This window comes from Kogia breviceps, chromosome 8 (assembly GCF_026419965.1).
Source record: "Kogia breviceps isolate mKogBre1 chromosome 8, mKogBre1 haplotype 1, whole genome shotgun sequence".
NCBI classification, from domain to species: Eukaryota; Metazoa; Chordata; class Mammalia; order Artiodactyla; family Physeteridae; genus Kogia; species Kogia breviceps.
In genome coordinates, this window is record NC_081317.1 from 103,845,929 (window position 1) to 103,868,124 (window position 22,196).

The 22,196-nt window shown below is 42.3% G+C and overlaps 1 protein-coding gene and 1 pseudogene across 2 annotated transcripts in view; both read right to left on the bottom strand.

The window, feature by feature from the left end:
- The window catches only part of LOC131761369 (tumor necrosis factor receptor superfamily member 10A), a 47,831-nt gene that overhangs the window by 13,605 nt on the left and 12,030 nt on the right, over window positions 1-22,196 (bottom strand). Inside the window, exon 2 of one of the 2 annotated variants that reach the window (XM_067039896.1) lies at window positions 17,667-18,048. In XM_067039896.1, the coding sequence (XP_066895997.1) occupies window positions 17,667-17,846 (180 nt within the window). In that variant the 5' untranslated portion in view covers window positions 17,847-18,048. Of the gene's footprint in view, window positions 1-17,666; window positions 18,049-22,196 lie in introns of those variants that run through there. The other variant, XM_067039894.1, reaches the window with a different exon arrangement.
- On the bottom strand, window positions 6,701-7,277 carry LOC131761366 (diphosphoinositol polyphosphate phosphohydrolase 2 pseudogene; annotated as a pseudogene).

Below are 22,196 nucleotides of genomic sequence, written 5' to 3' on the forward strand. Positions count from 1 at the left end.
TTGCGTCACCCGCGGGGGCGAATGAGCTACGCCTTCCGTCGAGTTGACGTAAATTTTCACGACTTCTAGCCAATCGCGTGTGGCTCAGGAGAGAAGCCCAGCCACCTTGCGGGCACCTCTGTCTCAAAGAGGAAACTGCTTGCTTTGGCGGCTGATGCCCGGGGATGCGGTTTTTCATCAAGGGTCCGGTCTGCCTTTGGGAGGTGGGGACAGGGCACCTCCCACATGCTCTGTTGTGATCCGGGCTGTGAGATTCAGAATCTGCGTTCAAGGCGGGTCCTGACCCTGCCCCTTTGCAGGGCAAATGCCCCACCCGTTCATAAACCCTGAACCACCTGTCTTCTGACGACCACCTTCTGCCCACTCTCAGATTCTGCCCCTCCCCGGCCCCCCTCCATTGACCAGGGCCCCAAGGAGGCCAGAGAACAGGGACTCCCAAGAAGGAGACCCCCCCCCGAGAGTCTGCGGAGCGCCTCCAGCCCCGCTTGGCACAGAGTGGATGCCCTGCACGTATTGTAGGGGTGTGAACTAAGAAACCTTGAATTGTTAGAAAAATCAGTAGACTGCCAGACTCACTTGCACTTTCTGAGATTTAAGTGCTTAGAGAATGAGACAGACCTGGTGGGATTTTTTGCCCTGGGCCTATTCACGTAATTAATGTTAATGATCAATTTACTATCGAATTACAAATAAGCATTTATCTAAAGGCAAAGGATACACACTATATTTTCCTGTTGCGAACTCTACTTTTTAAGGACCTTAATTATCATTAGCATGGCTGTATAAATTTACTTTCATCACGTTTGTTTTATAAACCTGAAGTTTGGACCCTGGTGAATACCCCCTCAGGGTTCCCAGCATCTTCCTCTGCCCTCTCTCTCACCCTCCAGTGTCTGGATTGGGCCTCTGATACCTATGGGCTCTTGCCATGGACTCCATGGTGCTTGTTCCCAAGCCCGAGTCTGTCCCACATTCTTCACTGGCGCTGGGCTCTCTATCTTAGGGGGGTGTGAGCATTTATGACACAATATGCGGGTACAAATACTTTGTTTACAAAAAAATTTCCATCAAAGTCTGTTATGGCACCTTTCAGATATAATGATGCAAAATAAAGAGAAAGGAACCTTTATTATTGAAACCTCTTCCACTGAAAGGAATAATCTATTCACAGTGAGCCTGGTTCAAAGCAGAGTAAGTCATCCTCCTCTTCCCTCTATGCCTTTCCTTTCTTTCCTTCATCATTTTGCTCCACGGGCCTACTTCCTATTAGGATGTTGCAGATTGGGAACAAGGGTCCCTGTCCTGTGCTGCACGGTGGTAGTGGTGGGGCGAAGTGGAGGGGGGACCACAACTGGGAGGTGTTCTGGAAGCTGCCCCCTCAGAAGCCTGGTAGGGAAGTGCTTTTGTATTTGCTGTTTGTCACAGCAATGCCCCCAACTAGACCCTATATTTGATTTTGTTTTCTTTTGTTTAACTGCAGACCAGAATACCAATATGTCCACTGGAGACCTCTGGGTTCTAATCATCCCTGAGTCAATAAATCCCTGTGTGACTTGAGGAAAGTTTTTTTTAATGAAAAACATTTAAAAAATATTTTACACACTGCTCCTTGACCCCAGTGGCCTGAGGCATGTCTTCTAGTGACAGTCCAACTAGAGGAAGGGGAGTCTAAGCTGGTCCCGGGGAGGGGAGCTGCCAGAGAGAATCCAACGCAGATTGGATGGAACTGATGACTCAGGCTGGTGGAGGTCTTGGGTACCCCCAGCCTCATCACCTACCATGGCACTGAGAACCAAGAGGAAGCAAGAGACATTGGAACCAGCCAGAGGAAATCCTCCTCAGCCCCTGTGCTAAAGCCCACAGTCATGGAGCTGTCTCTGAGTCTCTTAACTCTGCGTTTGCATACAGTCCTTTTTTCTTTTCTTTTGGCCTTTTGAACCTCTTCACCCATTTCTCCACCCACCCCCAACCCGCCCCCCACCACCTCTGGCAACCATCAATCTGTTCTCTGTATCTGTGAACTTGATTTGGGGGTTTTGGGGGTTCTGTTTCTTGGTGTTTGTTTTTTTTTTTTTTTTTAAGATTTTATGTGTAAGAAAGATTATATTGTATTCTCTTTCTCTGTCTGGTTTATTTCACTTAGGATAATGCCCTCAAGGTCCATCCATGTTTTCACAAATGGCAGGATTTCATTCTTTTTATGGTTGAATAATAGTCCATTGTGTGTGTGTGTATATATATATATATAATATATATGCCACAATTTCTTTATCCATTCATCTATTGATGGACACTTAGGTTGTTTCCATATCTTGGCTATTGTAAATAATGCTGCTATGAACATGGGTGTGCAGATATCTTTTCCAGTTAGTGTTTTCATTTTTTTCAGATAAATACCCAGAAGTAGAATTGCTGGATCATATGGTAGTTTTATTTTTAATGTTCTGAGGAACCTCCATAATTTTTCATAGTGGCTGCCCCAATTTACCATCCTACCAAGAGTGTACAGGGGTTCCCTTTTCTCCTCTGCCTCACCAATACTTGTTATTTCCTGGGTTTTTTTGATAATAGCCATTCTAACAAATTTGAGGTGATATCTCATTGTGGTTTTGATTTGCATTTCCCTGATGATTAGCGATATTAAACATCTTTTCATGTACCTGTTGGCCATCTGTATGTCTTCTCTGGAAAAATATCTGTTCAGATCGTCTGCCAATTTTTTAATTGGATCGTTTGGTTTTTCTTATTGAGTTGTATGAGTTGCTTATATATTTTGGATATTAGCCCTTTATCAGATATGATTTGCAAACATTTCCTCCCATTCAGTATGTTGCCTTTTTGTTTAGTTGATGGTTTCCTTTGCTGTGCAGAAGCTTTTTAGTTTGATATAGTCCCACTTGTTTATATTTGCTTTTGCTGCTTTCGCTTTTGGTGTCAGATTCAAAAAATCATTGCCAGGACCAATGTCAAGGAGCTTACTGCCTATGTTTTCTTTCTAGGAGTCTTATGGTTTCAGTTCTTATGTTCAAATCTTTAATCCATTTTGAGTTAATTTTTGTGTATGGGGTAAGAGAGCGGTCCAGTTTCGTTCTTTTGCATGTGCCTTTCCAGTTTTCCCAACACCATTTATTGAACAGAAGTCCTTTCCCCATTGTATATTCTTGACTCCCTTGGCATAAATTAATTGACCATATATGCATGGGTTTATTTCTGGGCTCTCTATTCTATTCCATTGATCGACGTGTCTGTTTTTATGCCAATACCATACTGTTTAATTACAATAACTTGGAAATAGAGTTTGAAATCAGGAAGCAGGATGCCTCTAGCTATGTTCTTCTTTCTTAAGACTGTTTAGGCTATTCGGGGTCTTTGGTGGTTCCATACAAATTTAAGATTATTTAATTAATTAATTTATTTATTTAATTTTTTAATTTTTAATTGTTTTTATGTTAAAAAAATTCATTCCCCCTTTTTTTTTTTTTTTTTTTGTGGTATGCGGGCCTCTCACTGTTGTGGCCTCTCCCATTGCGGAGCACAGGCTCCGGACGCGCAGGCCCAGCGGCCATGGCTCACGGGCTTAGTTGCTCCGCGGCATGTGGGATCTTCCCGGACCGGGGCACGAACCCGTGTCTCCTGCATCGGCAGGCGGATTCTCAACCACTGCGCCACCAGGGAAGCCCCATTCCCATTTTTTATTTGATGTTTCCAAATATAAAAAAAGTCAAGATTCTTACACCAATTATCTCAAATGAGACCATGCAAAGCAATTTAAAGTGTATACAACAATTATTCCCCCTTCAGTTCTGCTGTTTTATACAACTGTGTGCTCAACAGAAAATTGAATGGCATGTGCCTGGTTGGAAAATTTCACCGGTTTACAAAAAACAAACAAACAGGGCTTCCCTGGTGGCGCAGTGGTTGAGAGTCCGCCTGCCGATGCAGGAGACACGGGTTCGTGCCCTGGTCCGGGAAGATCCCACATGCCGCGGAGCAACTAAGCCCGTGAGCCATGGCCGCTGAGCCTGTGCGTCCGGAGCCTGTGCTCCGCAACGGGAGAGGCCACAGCAGTGAGAGGCCCGCATACCGCAAAAAAAAAAAAACAACAAACATGCAAGATAGCTGCTACTTTGTGTCTGTGAATCAATTTACAAACTTTTTAACATTTAGGAGCCACACGGAACTGAAAATTTTAGCTGCCCAATTTTACCCAACTACCCCACAGAAAGCACAAGTGACAGTCCCAACACTGTAAACTTTGAAGAGTTGAGATAGTAGACACTATTTGTTATCTATAGTAGATTCAACTGTTGAGTCTGCAAATGTAGGCTTTTTTCTCTTAACAGAAATAAATCTCCTTAGGGCCTTTCCTCTAATTTTGCTAGGCTGGGTTCCAAAAGAATAGTGAAGAACGCCTCATGTGAAATTTAAAGTGTGACGACTGAAATATTCTGATGCATTATACAAATTTTTGCTAGTTGCATGGTAAAGACAGGTGGTTTGCTAAATGGCACTGAAGAAAACCCGACCCAGTGGCACTACTTAGTCCAAATGTTTCTGACCAAAGAAAATTATACAACAATATTTATAGGCTCACTTTTAAGAAATGGCTGACATTAATACTGTACATATTTTACATGTCAAATATATAGTCCAAGGGTTTATAAAATAAGTTCATGCATTATGACTTCTAATAATATCATATACAGGATACCCAGCCCTCCCCCCCACCCCCAGTACTTCTGACAACATTTCAGGTGGACAGTCTTATATACAAAAACAATCCAGTTTCTCTGCTGTGTTAAGTATATAATTTAAAGAAACTTCAGAGATCACTGAGAAAAAAACTCTTAGTCCATTGAAGATTGATATGAAGTGTCACTCTGTGGGATTTAAAATGTTTCCTTTTAAAAAAACACCCAGAATACACAACCTCTATACGAAGAAAAATATAAAAATTCTGGAAGATCATGTTTGGTCACACTACATAATTTAAAATGAAATATCATTGGTTAAAAGTTTTTCTACTTCACTCATTCCTTTGACAGCATTAATTTGTGAACTAATATTTATATTTAGATCAGCTGCATTTATGGCACAAGATCTCATTTTCAAAACAGTGGCACCAATTTTCCTTAAGTGTAACAGCACTCTATTTTAGCAGCAATTATATTTTTAAAGGTTAACAATTTATAGAACAAATGTATAACTATGCTTATTTTCTACTTTATATTCCACCAGTTACAATTATTTACAAGAAGCTAACAAATGTCTAGATACGGAATCATCTTTCACTTGCCCCACCTCATTTCTGACTTGGTCAGAGAAGTACAGGTGTTTCAGACAAGGTATTTGTGTGTTTTAGATGGGATTCTTGGATGTAAGTGAATATAAAGACAAGTGTAAGACAAAGTAATTCTTTTTTTTTTTTTTTTTTTTTGCGGTATGCGGGCCTCTCACTGTTGTGGCCTCTCCCGTTGCGGAGCACAGGCTCCGGACGCACAGGCTCAGCGGCCATGGCTCACGGGCTTAGTTGCTCCGCGGCATGTGGGATCTTCCCGGACCGGGGCACGAACCCGTGTCCCCTGCATCGGCAGGCGGATTCTCAACCACTGCGCCACCAGGGAAGCCCCAAAGTAATTCTTAATTCAGGTATGTTCCAGTGCCCCAATGTTTAGTTATATGATAAATAGTACCTACTAACCAGCTGTAAAAGATGAGATGTTCTAAGGTGCCTTAACAATCTAGGTCTGTAACAGCTGAACAAGAAGGGCATTTTACTCAATTGTGATGCAGTCAGCACTGGCTGGCATTTAAGGTGGTAACCAGCAAGTTAAACTGAAGAGATGTCACTAAATTTAAAAACTGGAAATACGTTTTTAAAAGAAATTTACATTGAGGGAGATACGGTTCTTATGTATTCTGTGTAAAGAGAGATTATGGATGAAGGGAATTGGCAGTGGAGCATGCTAACTCAAATTCCATGAATACAGTTTTCGTGATGTTATGTACTACATGCATTTTGCTTACGGTACCTGCCTGACAATCACCAGCTCTACAGAGTTAAACTTTGTGTTAGAGGACTACTGAGTTTTAGGGGAATTGGCCATATCAGGTAGTTAGGGACATAATACCCGTGTGAAAACTGAGACAAATGAGTTGACAAATTCCTGAAAATAGGGCCATATAGAAATAATCCAAATCTGGAATCTATGAATCAAAATTGTGATCCTATGAAACAAGTTTTTGGGTTGATGGACTGCTTTAATATCAAGAATTACTGTCGTAAATTCCCACAACAGAAGGATTTGTTGAATATGTTAATACTGTGAATGAGAAAACAATTTAGGGGGGAAATATACCCACGAATAAGCTGATCTGACAAAAACCACAGACGGACATCAGATGGACAAAATACTGAAAAAAAAAATGCTGTGAAAATGCCAACCAAAATAATAAGGTGGGTGGGCTGGGGGCACAGTTAAGGCATCTAAAAAAAAATCCACGTGGCTTTGGCTTATTAAAATATTTTACACTATTTTTTTTTTAAAAGAAGATTTGAAAGCACCTGAAAAACATGCAGATTGTTTGAAAATCCTGCATGGCAAATTCAGACAGTTTGCAAGCGTCATTCAGATGTTTGCCAAGGATAATAAAGCCTCTGCCCACGAGACTGTACATGGTGGAAGAGGTCCTTCCAATTCTATCTTACACTAGAGGGCAGCCCAGAGGTCTGTGCAGCAGTTGCAAACAGGGTGTTACTATCTGGAAGGGAAGGGACTGTGGAATTTCCATTGGTTGGAGAACAACCCAGCTTTAGTTTTTCCAGGTACTCGGCATGCACAGGCTTATGACACTGGAGAACTTTGATGGTATTTTCTACTTTGAACCACTCTCTCTTTCTTCCTATATTAACAGAAGCTTCCCAGCCTTCTGATATTTCAGTGACAGTAAGAACATAAACATATGCTCTGTGCTTTCGGTCTTGGTTCTCAAATATGTCCAGGAGTCTGCCCAATTTTCCTTTGACTCCAGCCTCTTTATAAACCTCCCTCACGACAGCACCGACAGGCTCCTCCTCGGGCTCCATTCCTCCTCCTGGGACAACCCATTGATCTGGGTACCGACTGCTGCCCTCCTGCTCGCTCCGGAAGCACAGGCACGCAGCCCGCTTCTTGAAGCCCTCGCGGTCGTAGGTCCGCGTCTGCTTGGGCTTGAACTTCATCATAGAGGCCGGCTCTTGCTGCCGCTGCTGCTCCGGCCGCCGCCGCGTTTGTTCTCTACATCTGTGTCTCAATCTCTGCCCTGCAAACCGGTTCATCTGTACCGTTTTCTAGGTTCCACATATATGCGTTAATATACGATATTTGTTTTTCTCTTTCTGAATTACTTCATTCTGTATGACAGTCTCTGGATGCATCCACATCTTCAATCTCATTCATCTCAAAATATTTTCCAATTTCCTTTTTGATGTCTTCTTTGACTGATTGGTTATTTAGGAGTGTGGTTTAATTTTTACATAGCTGTGAACTTCCCCAATTTCTTCCTGTTATTGATTTCTAATTTCATTCCATTGTGGTGGGAGGGTATACTTTCTATTATTTCTCTCCTTTTAAATTTATTGATATTTGTTCTATGAGCTCACATATGGTCTAAACTGTAGAATGTTCCATGTGCACTTGAAAAGAATGTATATTTTGTTGTGGTTGACTGAAGTACTCTATAGATGTCTGCTAGGTCTAGTTGGTTTATAGTATTGTTCAAGTCTACTATTTCCTTGTTGATTTTCTTTCCAGTTCATTATGAACTTTTTTTTTTGCCACACCATGCAGTGTGTGGGATCTTAGTTCCCCGACAAGGGATTGAACCTGTGCTTCTCGCAGTAGAAGCTCGGAGTTTTAACCACTGGACCACCAGGGAAGTCCCCGTTATGAATTCTTATAGATTAAGGAAATTACACTTCTAAGTGTGCTTTGTATTCTGAGTACTTTTTTCTAGTTTGTTTTTAACTTTGTCATGATTTCTTCCATGCAGCTTTCTTCTTAATTTTTATATAGTTGACTTTAGGCAAGTTTTATAGTTTCTTGTCATACTGAAGAAGTCCTTCCCCTCTCCAAACTTGTAAGAATTTTTTTTCTCATATTTTTGCAGTACTTTTTTGTTTCATATATTACAATTAATTCATTGATCCATCTAGTCTTAATTCTCTAATATAAGAAGAGCATAAGGAAGACACTATTATTTTTCAGAAGTCATCCTAGTTGCTCCATCACCATTATTGAATAGTCACTTTTTTATCATTGATAGGAAGTGTCATCATCATAACACATTATTAAGGAAAGGGGTTTTTTTGGTTTATTTTTAGGGTGAGTAAGGAAAGGTTTTGAAAGTTGGTTTTTTTCGAGTATCTTTCATTACTGATAAATATGAATTAGATGAGAAAGACAGATAGATCCTGCAGGGCAGAGTGAGGTCACCTGAAGGAGGAAAGCCTGGAGGTGAAGGTCAAGCCTTGGGACTTGGGCTCCCAGGTCGTGACAGCTCCTGCAAGTCTTCAGCTCAGTTCCTGGAAAATACTTTTGCATTACAGAGCACAGAACCCCCTTTCTTTGGGTCACCGTTTGACTCTTTGCAGCTTAAATTTTTTCCTATTGTTTTCTTGCGGGTCAGATGGCATGAGCTTTATCTGAAGGCTTTTCCCTCCTTATTGCATTACTTCTGTGCCTCTTTGTGTCTTCCATTGACTGGCAGCTCATTGAGGACAGGGATTAGGACTTTCTTGTCTCAGCTCTAGAAACCCAGGTGGTGCTGTCCAATACAGTAATCATTAGGCCCATGTGGGGATGGAGCACTTCAAATAGCTTCTCTGAATCAAGATGTGTTGCAAGTGGAAAATACACTCTGAATTTCAAAGACAGTATTAAAAAAAAAAAGTATCCCAATGTTTTATATTTCTTATATTTTCCATCTCTTTGTTGAAGTTCTCACTGTGTTCATTCATTCTCCCCAGTTTGGCAAAAGCTTCTTTGTGACCATTACTTTGAACTCTTTATCAAGGAACTTACTTATCTCCATTTCATTAAGGGTTTTTCCTAACGTTTTATCTTATTTTGTCATTTGGAACAGATTTCTTTGTTTCTTCATGTCGCTTGACTCTCTGTGTCTGTTTCTATACAGTAGATGAAACGACCATCTCTCTCCCAGTCTTGAAGGAGTAGCCTTGTGTAGGAAATGAATTTTTTGTTCAGCCGTCAGCTCTTAGTCATCTCTCAAACTTTTGGGATTGCTGAAGCAGCCTATTACATTTTTTAAGTGTTCCCAGTAGTTGAGCATGTGCCAAGACATGTCCTATCCCAAAGGTGAAGATCTCAGTGCCTAGATTCAAGATGACTGGAAGCCAGCCACACATGCACAAAGAAAATTACAGGCTAATATCCTTGATGAACATAGATGCAAAAATCTTCAATGAAATATTAGAAAACTGAATTCAACAATACATTAAAAGGAACATGCAACATGATCAAGTGGGATTTATTCTAAGGATGCAAACTTGGTTCAAAATACACAAATCAGTCATCGTGATACACCACATTAACAAAATGAAGAATAAAAATCATATGATCATCTCAATAGATGCAGAAAAAGCGTCTGACAAAATTCAACATCGATTTATGATAAAACTCTCAACAAAGCAGATATAGAGGGAACAGACCTCAACATAATAAAGGCCATATCTGACAAGGCCACAGCAAACATCATATTCAATGGTGGAAAGCTAAAATTACCTCTTCTAAGATCAGGAACAAGATAAGGACACTCACTCCTGTCACTTTTATTTAACATAGTATTGGAAGTCCCAGCCAGAGTGAGTAGGTAAGAAAAAGGAATAAAAGACATCCAAATTGGAAAGAAGTAAAATTGTCACATGTCACAGATGGCATGATGTTATGTATAGAAAATCCTAAAAATGCCATCAAAAAAACTCTTAGAGCTAATAATTGAATTCAGTAAAGTTACAGGATACAAAATCAATATGAAAACATCTGGTTGCATTTCTTTACACTAATAACAAACCAGCAAAAAGAGAAATTAAGAAAACAATCTAATTTACAATTGCATCTAAAAAAGAAAATTCCTATGAATACATATAACCAAGGAGGTCAAAGGCCTGTATATTGAAAACTACTTTGAAGAAGACACAAATAAATGGAAAGACAGTCCATGCCCATGGATTTAAAGAATCAATACTGTTAAAATGTTCATATACCTAAAACAATCTACAGATTCAATGCAATCCCTATCAAAATTTCAGTGGCATTTTTCACAGAAATAGAGCAAAGAATTAAAATTTGTACTGAACCACAAAAGACCCTGAATAGCCAAAGTAATCTTAAGAAAGGAAAGCAAAGCTGGAGGCATCTTGCTTCCTGATTTCAAACTCTATTATAAGGCTATTTCAATTAAACAGTATGGTATTGGCATAAAAACAGACACATAAATCAGTGGAATAGAAATAGAGAGCCCCCAAATAAACCCATGCATATATGGTCAATTAATTTATGCCAAGACAGCCAATAATATACAATAGGGAAAGGACATTCTCTTCAGTAAACGGTGTTGGGAAAACTGGACAGCCACATGCACAAGAATGAAACTGGACTACTATCTTATACCATACACACAATCAACCCAAAGTGGATTAAAGAGTTGAACATAGAACTGAAACCATAAAACTCCTAGAAAAAAACATAGACAGTAAGCAACTTGACACTGATCTTGGCAATGATTTTTTGAATTTGACACCAAAAGCAAAAACAACAAAAGCAAACATAAACAAGTGGGACTACAAAGCTTCTGCACAGCAAAGGGATGTGTCAACAAAATGAAAAGGCAACGTATTAAATGTGAGAAAACATTTGTAAATCATATATCTGATAAACAGGTAATATCTAAAATATATAAGGAGCTCATACAACTCAATAGCAAAAAACCCCCAAACAATCCAATTTAAAAATTAGCAGAAGTTCTAAATAGACATTTTTCCAAAGAAGACATACAGATAGCCAACAGGTACATAAAAATATGGTCAACATCATTAATCATCAGGGAAATGCAAATCAAAACCACAATGAGATATTGCCTCACACCTGTTAGAATGGCTATTATCAAAAAGACAAAAAAAGAATAAGCGTTGAGGCGGATGTGAAGAAAAGGGGACCCTTGTGCACTGTTTGTGGGAATGCAAATTTGTGCAACCACCATAGAAAACAGTATGAAGATTTCTCAAAGAATTAAAAATACAACTAGTATATGATTCTGCAATTTCACCTCTGTGTGTTTATCCAAAGAAAATGAAAACGCTAACTACAAAAGATATAAGCACCCCATGTTCACTGCAGTATTATTTACAATACTCAAGATATGGACACAACTGAAGTGTCCATTGATGGGTGAATGTATAAAGAAATTGTGGTATATATATATATATATATATATATATATATATATATATATATATATATAAATAAACACAGTGGAATATTATTCAGCCATAAAAAATTAAATCTCTCCATGCATGACAACATGGGTGGACCTTGAGGATGTTATGCTTGGTGAAAAAGTCAGACAAAGAAAAATACCATATGATCTCGCTTATATGCAGAATCTAAAAAAAATTTTTTTAAATACCCCAAAACAAGCTCATAGATAACAGAGAACAGATTGATGGTTGCAAGAGGTGGGGTGGGGGTGGAGGATGGGTGAAATGGATGAACTGTTTTGTATGGTTTTGGTTTTCAGTTTAAATAAATTGAATAATATTTTTATTTAAAAAATTAAATAAATTAAAGACCCTATCTACAAACATAGTCTTACTCTGAGCTACTGTCGGTTAGGATTTAAACATATGAATTTGGTGGTGGGGGAGCACAATTCAGCCCATAACAGGCACGTAGGAAAAATACAAAATCATCTAACATACATGTAAATAAGTAAATAAAATAAAAAGGAGGTTGACAACCTGTCCTCAAAAATAGTCTGTCAATTTCCCACTAAATATCAAAGAGTCACAGAAAAAGATAAGACAGCAATTCAGGATAGGATCTCTGTGCAATACGTGATATCATAGAGACAACTGGAGAAATATGAATGGGGTCTCAGGATTAGCTGATATTACCCTTTGGATGTTATTTTTCTGATTCTGAAGGATGCATTAAACTATGGGGGTAGAATGTTCTGGTTTGTTGGAAACCCCCACTGAAGCGTTAAAGGGTGATGTGCCTTCTGTCATTGACTTGTTCTCAGATGGTTCAAGGAAATGTGTTTAGTATGGTTTTTGCAATTTTCTGTAATTTGAGAGTGTTTTAAGTCAGGAAGTTAAATTTTTAAAAGAAGAAGATTGAACCAATAACAAGTTATGTGGAGCCCAGTTTGACTGGCTGGATCCGAATAAGACAAAATGCAGCCCTCTGACACATAAAATTCTTTCAAGAACTTCAAGACAGCTGTGTTAATGTGTGTCCCTCTAGTCCTCCCTTTTCCAGGCTGGGCCTCCTCTGAGTTTAGGTAATGGCTGTGTCCTCTTCTTCTGCTCACACAATCCTATTGCCTCCTATGCCCCTGGACTTGCATGCTGTGACCTGCTAGATTCACTTAGTTCTAGCAGTTGTTCTCTGCAAATGAATACAGTTGGTCATTTCTTCCTTTCTGATCTTTTTGCCTTTCTCCTCTGACTTAGAGCAATGTCCAGGACCTGAGTACAATCATCTTGTATCTGTTTTGCTAAGTAGTATTTTTCAAGGAATTTGTCCATTTTATTCAAGTTGTCAAATTTATCAGCATAAAATTATTATTCATAAGATCCCCTTATTATCCTTTTCATGGCTGCAGAGTTTGTAATAATATCCCATCATTAATTCTTGATATTGGTTTTTTTTTTTTTGCTTTTTTTTCTTTTAAAATTTGGTTTACTGATTTTATTTTATTCATTTTGTTGCTTATTTCAAAGAATCAATGCTTGGTTTGTCAATTCCTTTAACTGTTTGTATTCTATTTCATTGCTTTCTAATCATATTATTATTATTTCCTTCTTATTCTTTTGAGTTTAATTTGCACTTATTTTATGGTGATTAATGTGGATCTTCCAGTCACTGATTTTATTTTATTTTTTATTTTTTAAAATTTGACTCCCTATTTCTCCCAACCCCCTATTCTTTTAATAGAAGGAAGGTCTTTAATTGCAAACTACACAGTTTACTCTAAGCACTGCTTTAGCAGCCTTCCACAAATTTCCATGTGGTATATATTCATTATTATTTATTTTGAAATTTTAAAAAATTCTCTTTTGATTTCATCTAAGAACTATGAATGCTTTGGAGGTATATTGCTTTAAATTCAAATTTTGGAGTTTTTTTCTAGAGATCATTCTTTTTTTTTTTTTTTTTGCAGTACGTGGGCCTCTCACTGTTGCGGCCTCTCCCGTTGCGGAGCACAGGCTCCAGACGCGCAGGCTCAGCGGCCATGGCTCACGGGCCCAGCCACTCGGCGGCATGTGGGATCTTCCTGGACCGGGGCACGAACCCGCATCCCCTGCATCAGCAGGCAGACTCTCAACCACTGTGCCACCAGGGAAGCCCTAGAGATCATTCTTGACTAGTAATGTAATCGCACTGAAGTCAGAGAACAGAGTCTATATGATTTCATTGCTTTAAAACTTATTTAGACTTTAAAAAATTGTCCAGAACGTGGTCTACGTTGATGAAAGTACCACATTCGTCAAAAAAGAATGAGCGGGTTTCCCTGGTGGCGCAGTGGTTGAGAGTCCGCCTGCCGATGCAGGGGACACGGGTTCGTGCCCCGGTCCGGGAAGATCCCACATGCCGCGGAGCGGCTGGGCCTGTGGGCCGTGGTCGCTGAACCTGCGCGTCCGGAGCCTGTGCTCCGCAACGGGAGAGGCCACAACAGTGAGAGGTCCGCGTACCGCAAAAAAAAAAAAAAAAAAAAAAAGAATGAGACTTCATTAGATGTTGCAGTGTGCTCTCTGAATGTCAATTAAGTCAAGGTGGTTGATAGTTATTTTTGTTTCATTTTTTTTAAAGTTTGTTTTTAATTTGGTCGTGCCGCAGGGCTTCCGGCATCTTAGTTCCCCAGCCAGGGAGTGAACAGGTACCCTCAGCAGTGAAGGCGCAGAGTCCTAACCACTGGACTGAGGGGGAATTCCCATGTGGTTGATAGTGCTACTACCCTTTTTCATCTTCATCAAAGGGTGATATGATAGTCCTTTAATTTCATCCGTTTTTGCTTTATGTATTGATATTTTAAAGCTCTACTATTAGGCACATAATATTTATGATTAAGATGTCTTCCTGATGAATTGACACTTTTAACACTACTAATGGTGCCTTTTTAAAAATCTTTGGTAACATCAAGTGAAAACTTGAAATTGACTCCATGGTGCCTTTGGACCTGGGCAATCCCTCAACAGGACATTCAGTTACCTCTGTTCTGTTCCCAACCTGCCAGTCACATTCCCCACCACCCACATAAATACCCCCTAGAAGAGGACAAGGACATCATACCAGCGTTAGTGCAGGCATCTTAGAACCCATGTGCGTTCAGGGGAGGCACGTCTGGAGCTTGATGAGCAGCCCTGTGCAGGGACAGTTCTGGCCACAGGGAACTGATGCAGAGACACAAAGACCCCCCCGCACCCCTATAAACACCACCAAGGTCACCAAGGTGAAAAGAGCCTGGAGCGGCTGCAAGACAGAGGTGACAATGCTACTGGTGGCAGGGACACTGGTGGAAAAGTGAAAAGTGAAAAGTCCACACGGACAGGATCACAGACAAGAACGAAGTCAAAGTAAAAGGGGGAGGGGGTGGGCGAGGAGGAGGCTTCCAAGTGTGTAATCCCCACGGCACCCTGTTTGAGGGACCCGGGTGCAGTGGAGATCTGAGGCTTTGCTGACCCACAGACTTGTGTGTCTGTGGGGGCAGTGTGTGTGTGTGTGTGTGTGTGTGTGTGTGTGTGTGTGTGTGTGTGTGTGAGAGAGAGAGAGACAGAGAGACAGAGACAGACGAGGGAGACAGGAGGGCTGCACTGGAGCAGCAGCGTGGGACAAAAGACAGAAGGAAACAAGGGGACTTCCCTGGCAGGCCAGTGGTTATGACTCCCCGCTTCCACTGCAGGAGTCAAGGGTTCGATCCCTGGTCAGGAAATTAAGATCCCACATGCTGCTGGCATGGCAAAAAATAAATAAGTAAATAAGAGGGAGGAAATGAGAAGGAAGGAAGAGATGTGGAAGTGTAAGTTGAGTCCTGTGTAGACTCTACTGACTCTGCTCTGCCCAGAGATGAATCATGAGCAGGGATTTCCCTCTCCTGCTTCCCGCCCGCCCCCGTTGCTTCCTGCTCTCCCCTGCGCCCTTAGACTGCAAAACAGTCTAGTTTGATCTTCACTCTCTTTTTTCTGATAAGAGTCAACCAAACAAACACTACTCTGCTTGCTGGGACAAGCACACCCTAAAGCTGCACCGTTACTCTTGTTTTGTTTTGTTTTTTAGAAAATATTCTTTAAATTCGCTAGTGCTTTACAATTTTCAAACATTTCACACACGTGATTTCATATAATCCCATAACAACCCTTCTTTTCCCCTTATCCCTATATTACCCCTCCCTGCTTCCCTCTCCTCACTGGTACCCACCAGGCTGCTCTCTATATGGGTAAGTCTGGTTCTTTTTTGTTTTATTCACTAGTTTGTTGTATTTTTCAGATTCCACATATACGTAATATCATTCAGTGTTTGTCTTTTACTCTTAACCTGAGCAGCTGTGACAGTGCGTCAGACTTGTTCTCAAGGTCTTCTTGTGGTCTGTTTCTTCTGAAATTTTTGTGGGTTTGGATGGTTGTTGTATAGGTAAAAAGACAAGCTACAGCCATTAAATAGTTTTTCCAGATGCACACCTTACCTGTTTCGATCTCAAAATGGAAATCAAAATAAAAGCTTCACACCCTTTCCTCCTAAACTGAAGACAGAGCCTCTGGGGTCAGCTGTATGATTACTGGTGGCTTACCCTGTAAGCCCTGTATGTTGCTGTGGAAGAAAGTGCCCGGAAGGAATTTGGCAAATTGCTCACAGCAGCCAAGAAGGGGTGCTGAATGCAAGGGAGGATGGGAAAGCTACTTATCTGTAAAAATCAATGGGAAGAATAGATGCAATGAGCATGTTTTAGAATTTAATCAGAGGCATAAAAAGGGAAGGGGGGAGGGGGGAGGGGAGGGGGGAGGGGGGGAGGGGGAGGGGAGGAGGGGGGAGGGGGGGAGGGGAGGAGGGGGGAGGGGGAGGGGAGGAGGGGGGAGGGGGAGGGGAGGGGAGGAGGGGGAGGGGGAGGGGAGGAGGGGGAGGGGGAGGGGGAGGGGGGAGGGGAGGAGGGGGGAGGGGGGGAGGGGGAGGGGGGGGAGGGGGAGGGGAGGGAGGAGGGGGGAGGGGAGGGGGAGGGGGGGGAGGGAGGAGGGGGGAGGGGGAGGGGGGAGGGGAGGGGAGGAGGGGGGAGGGGAGGGGAGGAGGGGGGAGGGGGGAGGGGGAGGAGGGGGGAGGGGGGGAGGGGGAGGGGGTGGGGGGAGGGGAGGGGGGAGGGGAGGGGAGGAGGGGGGGAGGGGAGGAGGGGAGGAGGGGGGAGGGGAGGAGGGGGGAGGGGAGGAGGGGGGAGGGGAGGAGGGGGAGGGAGGGAGGGGAGGGGAGGGAGGGGAAAGGGAGGGAGGGAGGGGAGGGGAGGGAGGGAGGGGAGGGGAGGGAGGGAGGGGAGGGGAAAGGGAGGGAGGGAGGGGAAAGGGAGGGAGGGAGGGGAAAGGGAGGGAGGGAGGGGAAAAGGAGGGAGGGAGGGGAGGGGAGGGAGGGGAGGGGAAAGGGAGGGAGGGGAGGGGAGGGGAGGGAGGGGAGGGAGGGGAGGGGAGAGGGGAGGGAGGAAGCCGGGAAGGAGAGGGAGGAGAGAGGGGGTGCGAAGTGCAGTATGGTAATGAAAGGGACGCGAAGTGCAGTATGGTAATGAGAGGGAAGGGCCGGGGCGGATGAAGTGCAGTATGGTAATGAGAGGGACGCGAAGTGCAGTATGGTAATGAGAGGGAAGGGCCGGGGCGGTCCTGCTGGGTCAAGACTCTGCTCCTTCTCCCGACGCTGCCCACTGCTGGTCCCGCTCATAAAACCCGGGCCGCAGGTGACTCAGGCAGGCACCCCACCGTGTCCCCCCGGGGAGGGAGGGGAGGAGGAGGGGAGGGAGGGGAGGGAGGGAGGGGAGGAGGAGGGGAGGGAGGGGAGGAGGAGGGGAGGGGAGGGAGGGGAGGGAGGGGAGGGGAAGGGGAGGGAGGGAGGGAGGGGAGGGGAAGGGGAGGGAGGAAGCTGGGAAGGAGAGGGAGGAGAGAGGGGGTGCGAAGTGCAGTATGGTAATGAGAGGGACGCAAAGTGCAGTATGGTAATGAGAGGGAAGGGCCGGGGCGGTCCTGCTGGGTCAAGACTCTGCTCCTTCTCCCGACGCTGCCCACTGCTGGTCCCGCTCATAAAACCCGGGCCGCAGGTGACTCAGGCAGGCACCCCACCGTGTCCCCCCCGCCCCTCCCCCCCTTTCCCGGCCGCCAAGCGCGCCTTCCGGAGCCAGGACCCGCGATAGGGACTCACCGACAGCAGGACACCCAAAGAGACGAAGATGAGAGCCCTGGGGCACCGGAACGGAGGCCTGGGACTAGGAACCGAGGCATGGGAGCCCGAGGCGGCCGGCGCGCTCTGTCCCCGCTGCCTCGTGCGGTCGGGGAGCGCTCGCTGTTCAGGTCGCCGCGAGGTGACAGCCGGCAGAGCCATCAGGGATCGAGAGTGTCTTTTGCGGAAAGCGGGAAAGTCCGCTTCTGATTATTAGTTGCTGGAGGTCTGCGGGACGCCTCAGTGCCGGCGCACCGCTCTCGCGGGTGTGGGCTGAATGCGAGGAGCGGGTGGCCCCGCCTAGTCTTACTCTGGTATTGCGCAATCAGTGCCGGCCGAATAAGAAGCTCCGTCTTCCTGTGAACTAGAAAAAAGGCAGAGCTGGCGTGAAAAACCCTTCCAGAAGCGGGTCCCTTACCAGGGCCAACGACGCTCCCGAGCTACCGCTCTGGGCTTCTGACTACAGCCTTGTGCCAACTCCCAGCTCCTGTTCCCCCGACCCTCACTGGCAGGGTGGGTGCATGGATATCACTGCCTTCAGAGTCACTTTGCAGCTCTGTCCCAGTGCCAAGCTTCTGAGCCAGAGGCTTGATCTTAGCATCTCAGTTACCAGGTGCTTGGCTGGAGCAGACACTCAATGAACACGTGGGTGGACGGAATGAAGGTCGCAGAGGCAGCAATCGGTGGATCTGATTTCAGGTCACCATTAGGCTCCCGACCTCCCCCATCACCGCCTTGCATGTTCCCGTAATTCCAGGCCTGTCATCTGACTTTCGCACTCAGGACTTCATGCCATCCCTTCTTAACCCTGCTGCTCCTGCAGTCAGGCAAGCTGGAGGAACCCACTTTATTAAGCCTTTCTTCGGAGTTTTCCTTCTCTATAGATTCTTTAAAGCCCTTGGGAAACAAAACTGCTGGAGACGAATTGGCACGTGAAACCAAGTGGGCCAAGAGGGCGGCTCCCTACGTGGGTCAGGCCCTTCCAGCTGTCGCTACACACTGGGCACTCTGCTGGGCCCAAGTTATGTGGAGTCCAGTATTCAGAAAGCGGCACAAGGCTAGGTCCTGCCCACAGGGTGACTGAAGGGCTGGGGACTGAGTAGGAGAGAAGGGAACCCGGGAGCCTCCAGCTCCACCCCTTGTATCAGTTTTGTGAGGCCAGGGTAGTAGGAATTAAAATTCATTTTTCTCCATATGTTTATCCAGTTGTTGCAACATCATTTATTGAAAAGACTTTCTTTTCCCATTGAATAATATTACTGCCTTTGTTGAAATTCAATTGATTATATATATGTTCCATTTCTGGACTCTATAATTCTGTTCCGTGGATCTATTAATTTTCTATCCTTATGCCAATACCATGCTGTCTTGATTAATGTAGCTTTATACAGTGTTGAAATCAGGTAGTTTAAGTCCTCCAACTGTTTTTTTTTTTTCCTGGAATTGCTTGCATTTTCATATAAGTTTTATATAAATTAAAATATTCAATTAAAAAATCCTGTTGTGAGACCTACTAGAGAATGGACTTGAGGACACGGGGAGGGGGAAGGGTAAGCTGGGACGAAGTGAGAGAGTGGCAGGGACATATATACGCTACCAAATGTAAAATAGATAGCTAGTGGGAAGCAGGCTCATAGCACAGGGAGATCAGCTCGGTGCTTTGTGACCACCTAGAGGGGTGGGATAGGGAGGGTGGGAAGGAGGGAGATACAAGAGGGAAGAGATATGGGGATACATGTATATGTATAGCTGATTCACTTTATTATAAAGCAGAAACTAACACACCATTGTAAATAAAGCAATTATACTCCAATAAAGATGTTAAAAAAATAAAATCCTGCTAGGACTTTTTTTGTGTGTGTGGTACTCGGGCCTCTCACTGTTGTGGCCTCTCCCGTTGCGGAGCACAGGCTCCGGACGCGCAGGCTCAGCGGCCATGGTTCACGGGCCCAGCCGCTCCGCAGCATGTGGGATCCTCCCGGACCGGTGCACGAACCCATGTCCCCTGCACCGGCAGGTGGACTCTCAACCACTCCGCCACCAGGGAAGCCCAAGAATTGACATTTTAACAATACTGTTTTCCAATCAATGAGATGGTTTTGTTTTAGATCTTTCTTACTTTATCTTGACAATATTTTGTAAGCTTTCTGTGTACAAATTGTACACATCTTTTGTAAATGTATTCCCAAATGTTTTTGATGCTATTTTTAGTGGAATTGGTTTAGATTATTTTATTTTCAAATTGTGTTTGTGCTGTTTAGAAACACAACTGATTTTTCTGCATTGATCGTGTATCCTATGATATTGCTAAATTTATGTATTTCTAGTTGTTTTGTAGATTGTTTAGGATTTTCTACATAAGCAATCATATTGTCTGCAACTAAATGCAGTCTTACTTCTCCTTTTCCAGTCTTTATTCCTTTTGTCTTTCTTGCTTAATTGCCCTGGCTAGGACTTCCAGTACAATGTTAAATACAAATGGTGAAAAGAGAATTGCTTGTTTTATTCTTAATCTTAGAGGGAAAGCATCCAATATGTCACTGTTACATATGAGATTAGTTGTAGCATTTTCATAGATACCATTTATCAGATTAATTAACTTCAGTTCCAAGTTTGGTATAAATTTTTATCACGAATGAGTTTTGAATTTTGTCAAATGATATTTTTCTACATCTATTGAGATGATCATATGGCTTTTCTCCTTTATTAAAATGATGAATCAAATTGATGGACTTTAATATGTTAAACCTACCTTGAATTTCTGGGCTAAATTTCACTTGTCATGATGTATTGTCCTTTTCACATATTTGCTAGATTTGATTTGCTAACACTTAAGGATTTTTTGTGTCTGTATTCATGAGAGATATTAGCCTATAATTTTCTCCTTCTATGATGTCTTTGTAAGGTTTTGGTATCAGCATCAAGCTGGCCTTATAAAATAAGCTCAATTTTCTTGAGACTTTTATAAGATTGGTATTATTTCTTCTGCAAAGGTTTGATAGCATTCACCAATAACACAACCTGGACCCGAAGGCTATTTGTTGTTGTTATTGTTTGAGTGTGTGTGTGTGGTTTTTGATAATAAATTCAAATCTTTTAATAGATATGGTGCTATTCAGATTTTCTATTTGTTCATGTATTTGTTTTGGCAAGTGACGTTTTTCAAGGAATTTGCCTTTTTAATCTAAGCTGTCAAATATACTGGCATAAAGTTGTTCACACTATTATTATCTTTAATGATCATAGTGATATCCTATTATTCTGACTTTGGTAATTTGAATTTTCTCTCTTTTTCTTGATGAATTTTGCTAGGGACTTATAAATGTTATTAATCTTTTCAAATAACTATGTGATCTACATTAATTTTCTTTTTCAGGTTTATTTTCTGTTTCTATTTCATAGATTTCTTCTCTTTGTTTTTACCTTTCTAGCTTCTCAAATAGCAAACGAGATCATTGATTTTAACCTTCTCTTATTTACAAATATAAACACTTACACTCTCTAACCCTTGCTCTAGCTGCTTCCCATAAATTTTGATATGTTGCAGTATCATTATCATTCAGCTTGAAATATTTTCTAATTTATGTGTAGTTTCTCCTTTGACTCATGGATTATTTAGAAGTATGCTCTTTAAATTCCAGAAATGGAAGTTTTAAAAAAAAATACCTTATTGTTTTTGGTTTCTAATTCAATTCCTTTGCAACCAGAAAACATACTCTGGTACAATTTCAAACCTTTAAGATTTATTGAAACTTGTTTTATGGTCCAGAATATGATCTACCTTAGTGAATATACCATGTGCATTCAAAAGGAATGAGTATTCTACAGTTGTTGGGTACAGTGCTCTATAAATGTTAATTAGGTCAAAGTAGTTGAGGAATTTTTCAGAACTTCTATGACTTTACTGATTTTTTTTTCTCACTAGTTCTATGAGTTGTTGGGCAAAGGGTGTTAAAAATTTCTATGACTGTAGATTTTGTCTGTTTCTCCCACTAATTATGTTCATTTCTGCTTCAAGTCTTTAAAGCTCTGTTAGTAGGTATACACATATTTTTGAGCATTATGTCATTCTGATGAACTGACTCTTTTATCATTATGTAGCCCTCTTTATCTTTGCTAATATGCCTAATATTGAATCTACATTGTTTGAAATAATGAGGGGCACACTGGCTTTCTTATACTTACTGGTTGCATTGTATGTCTTTTCCCATCTTTTACTTTTATTCTATCTGGAATCAGGAATTTGGGATTAAAATATACACACTATTATATATAAAGTAGATAACTAACAAGGACCTAATGTACAGCACAGGGAACTATACTCAATATCTTGTAATAACCTATAATGGAATAGAATGTAAAAAAAGAATATGTATGTATATTTGTTTAAAAAAAAATAAAGTCCATATGCTTTAGACAGCTTATAATTTCAGCTGGCTTTTTTTCCAGTTGGAGGGTCTCAGCCTTATAACTGGAATGTTTATTCTAGTTACATTTATCGTTGTAGCCTTA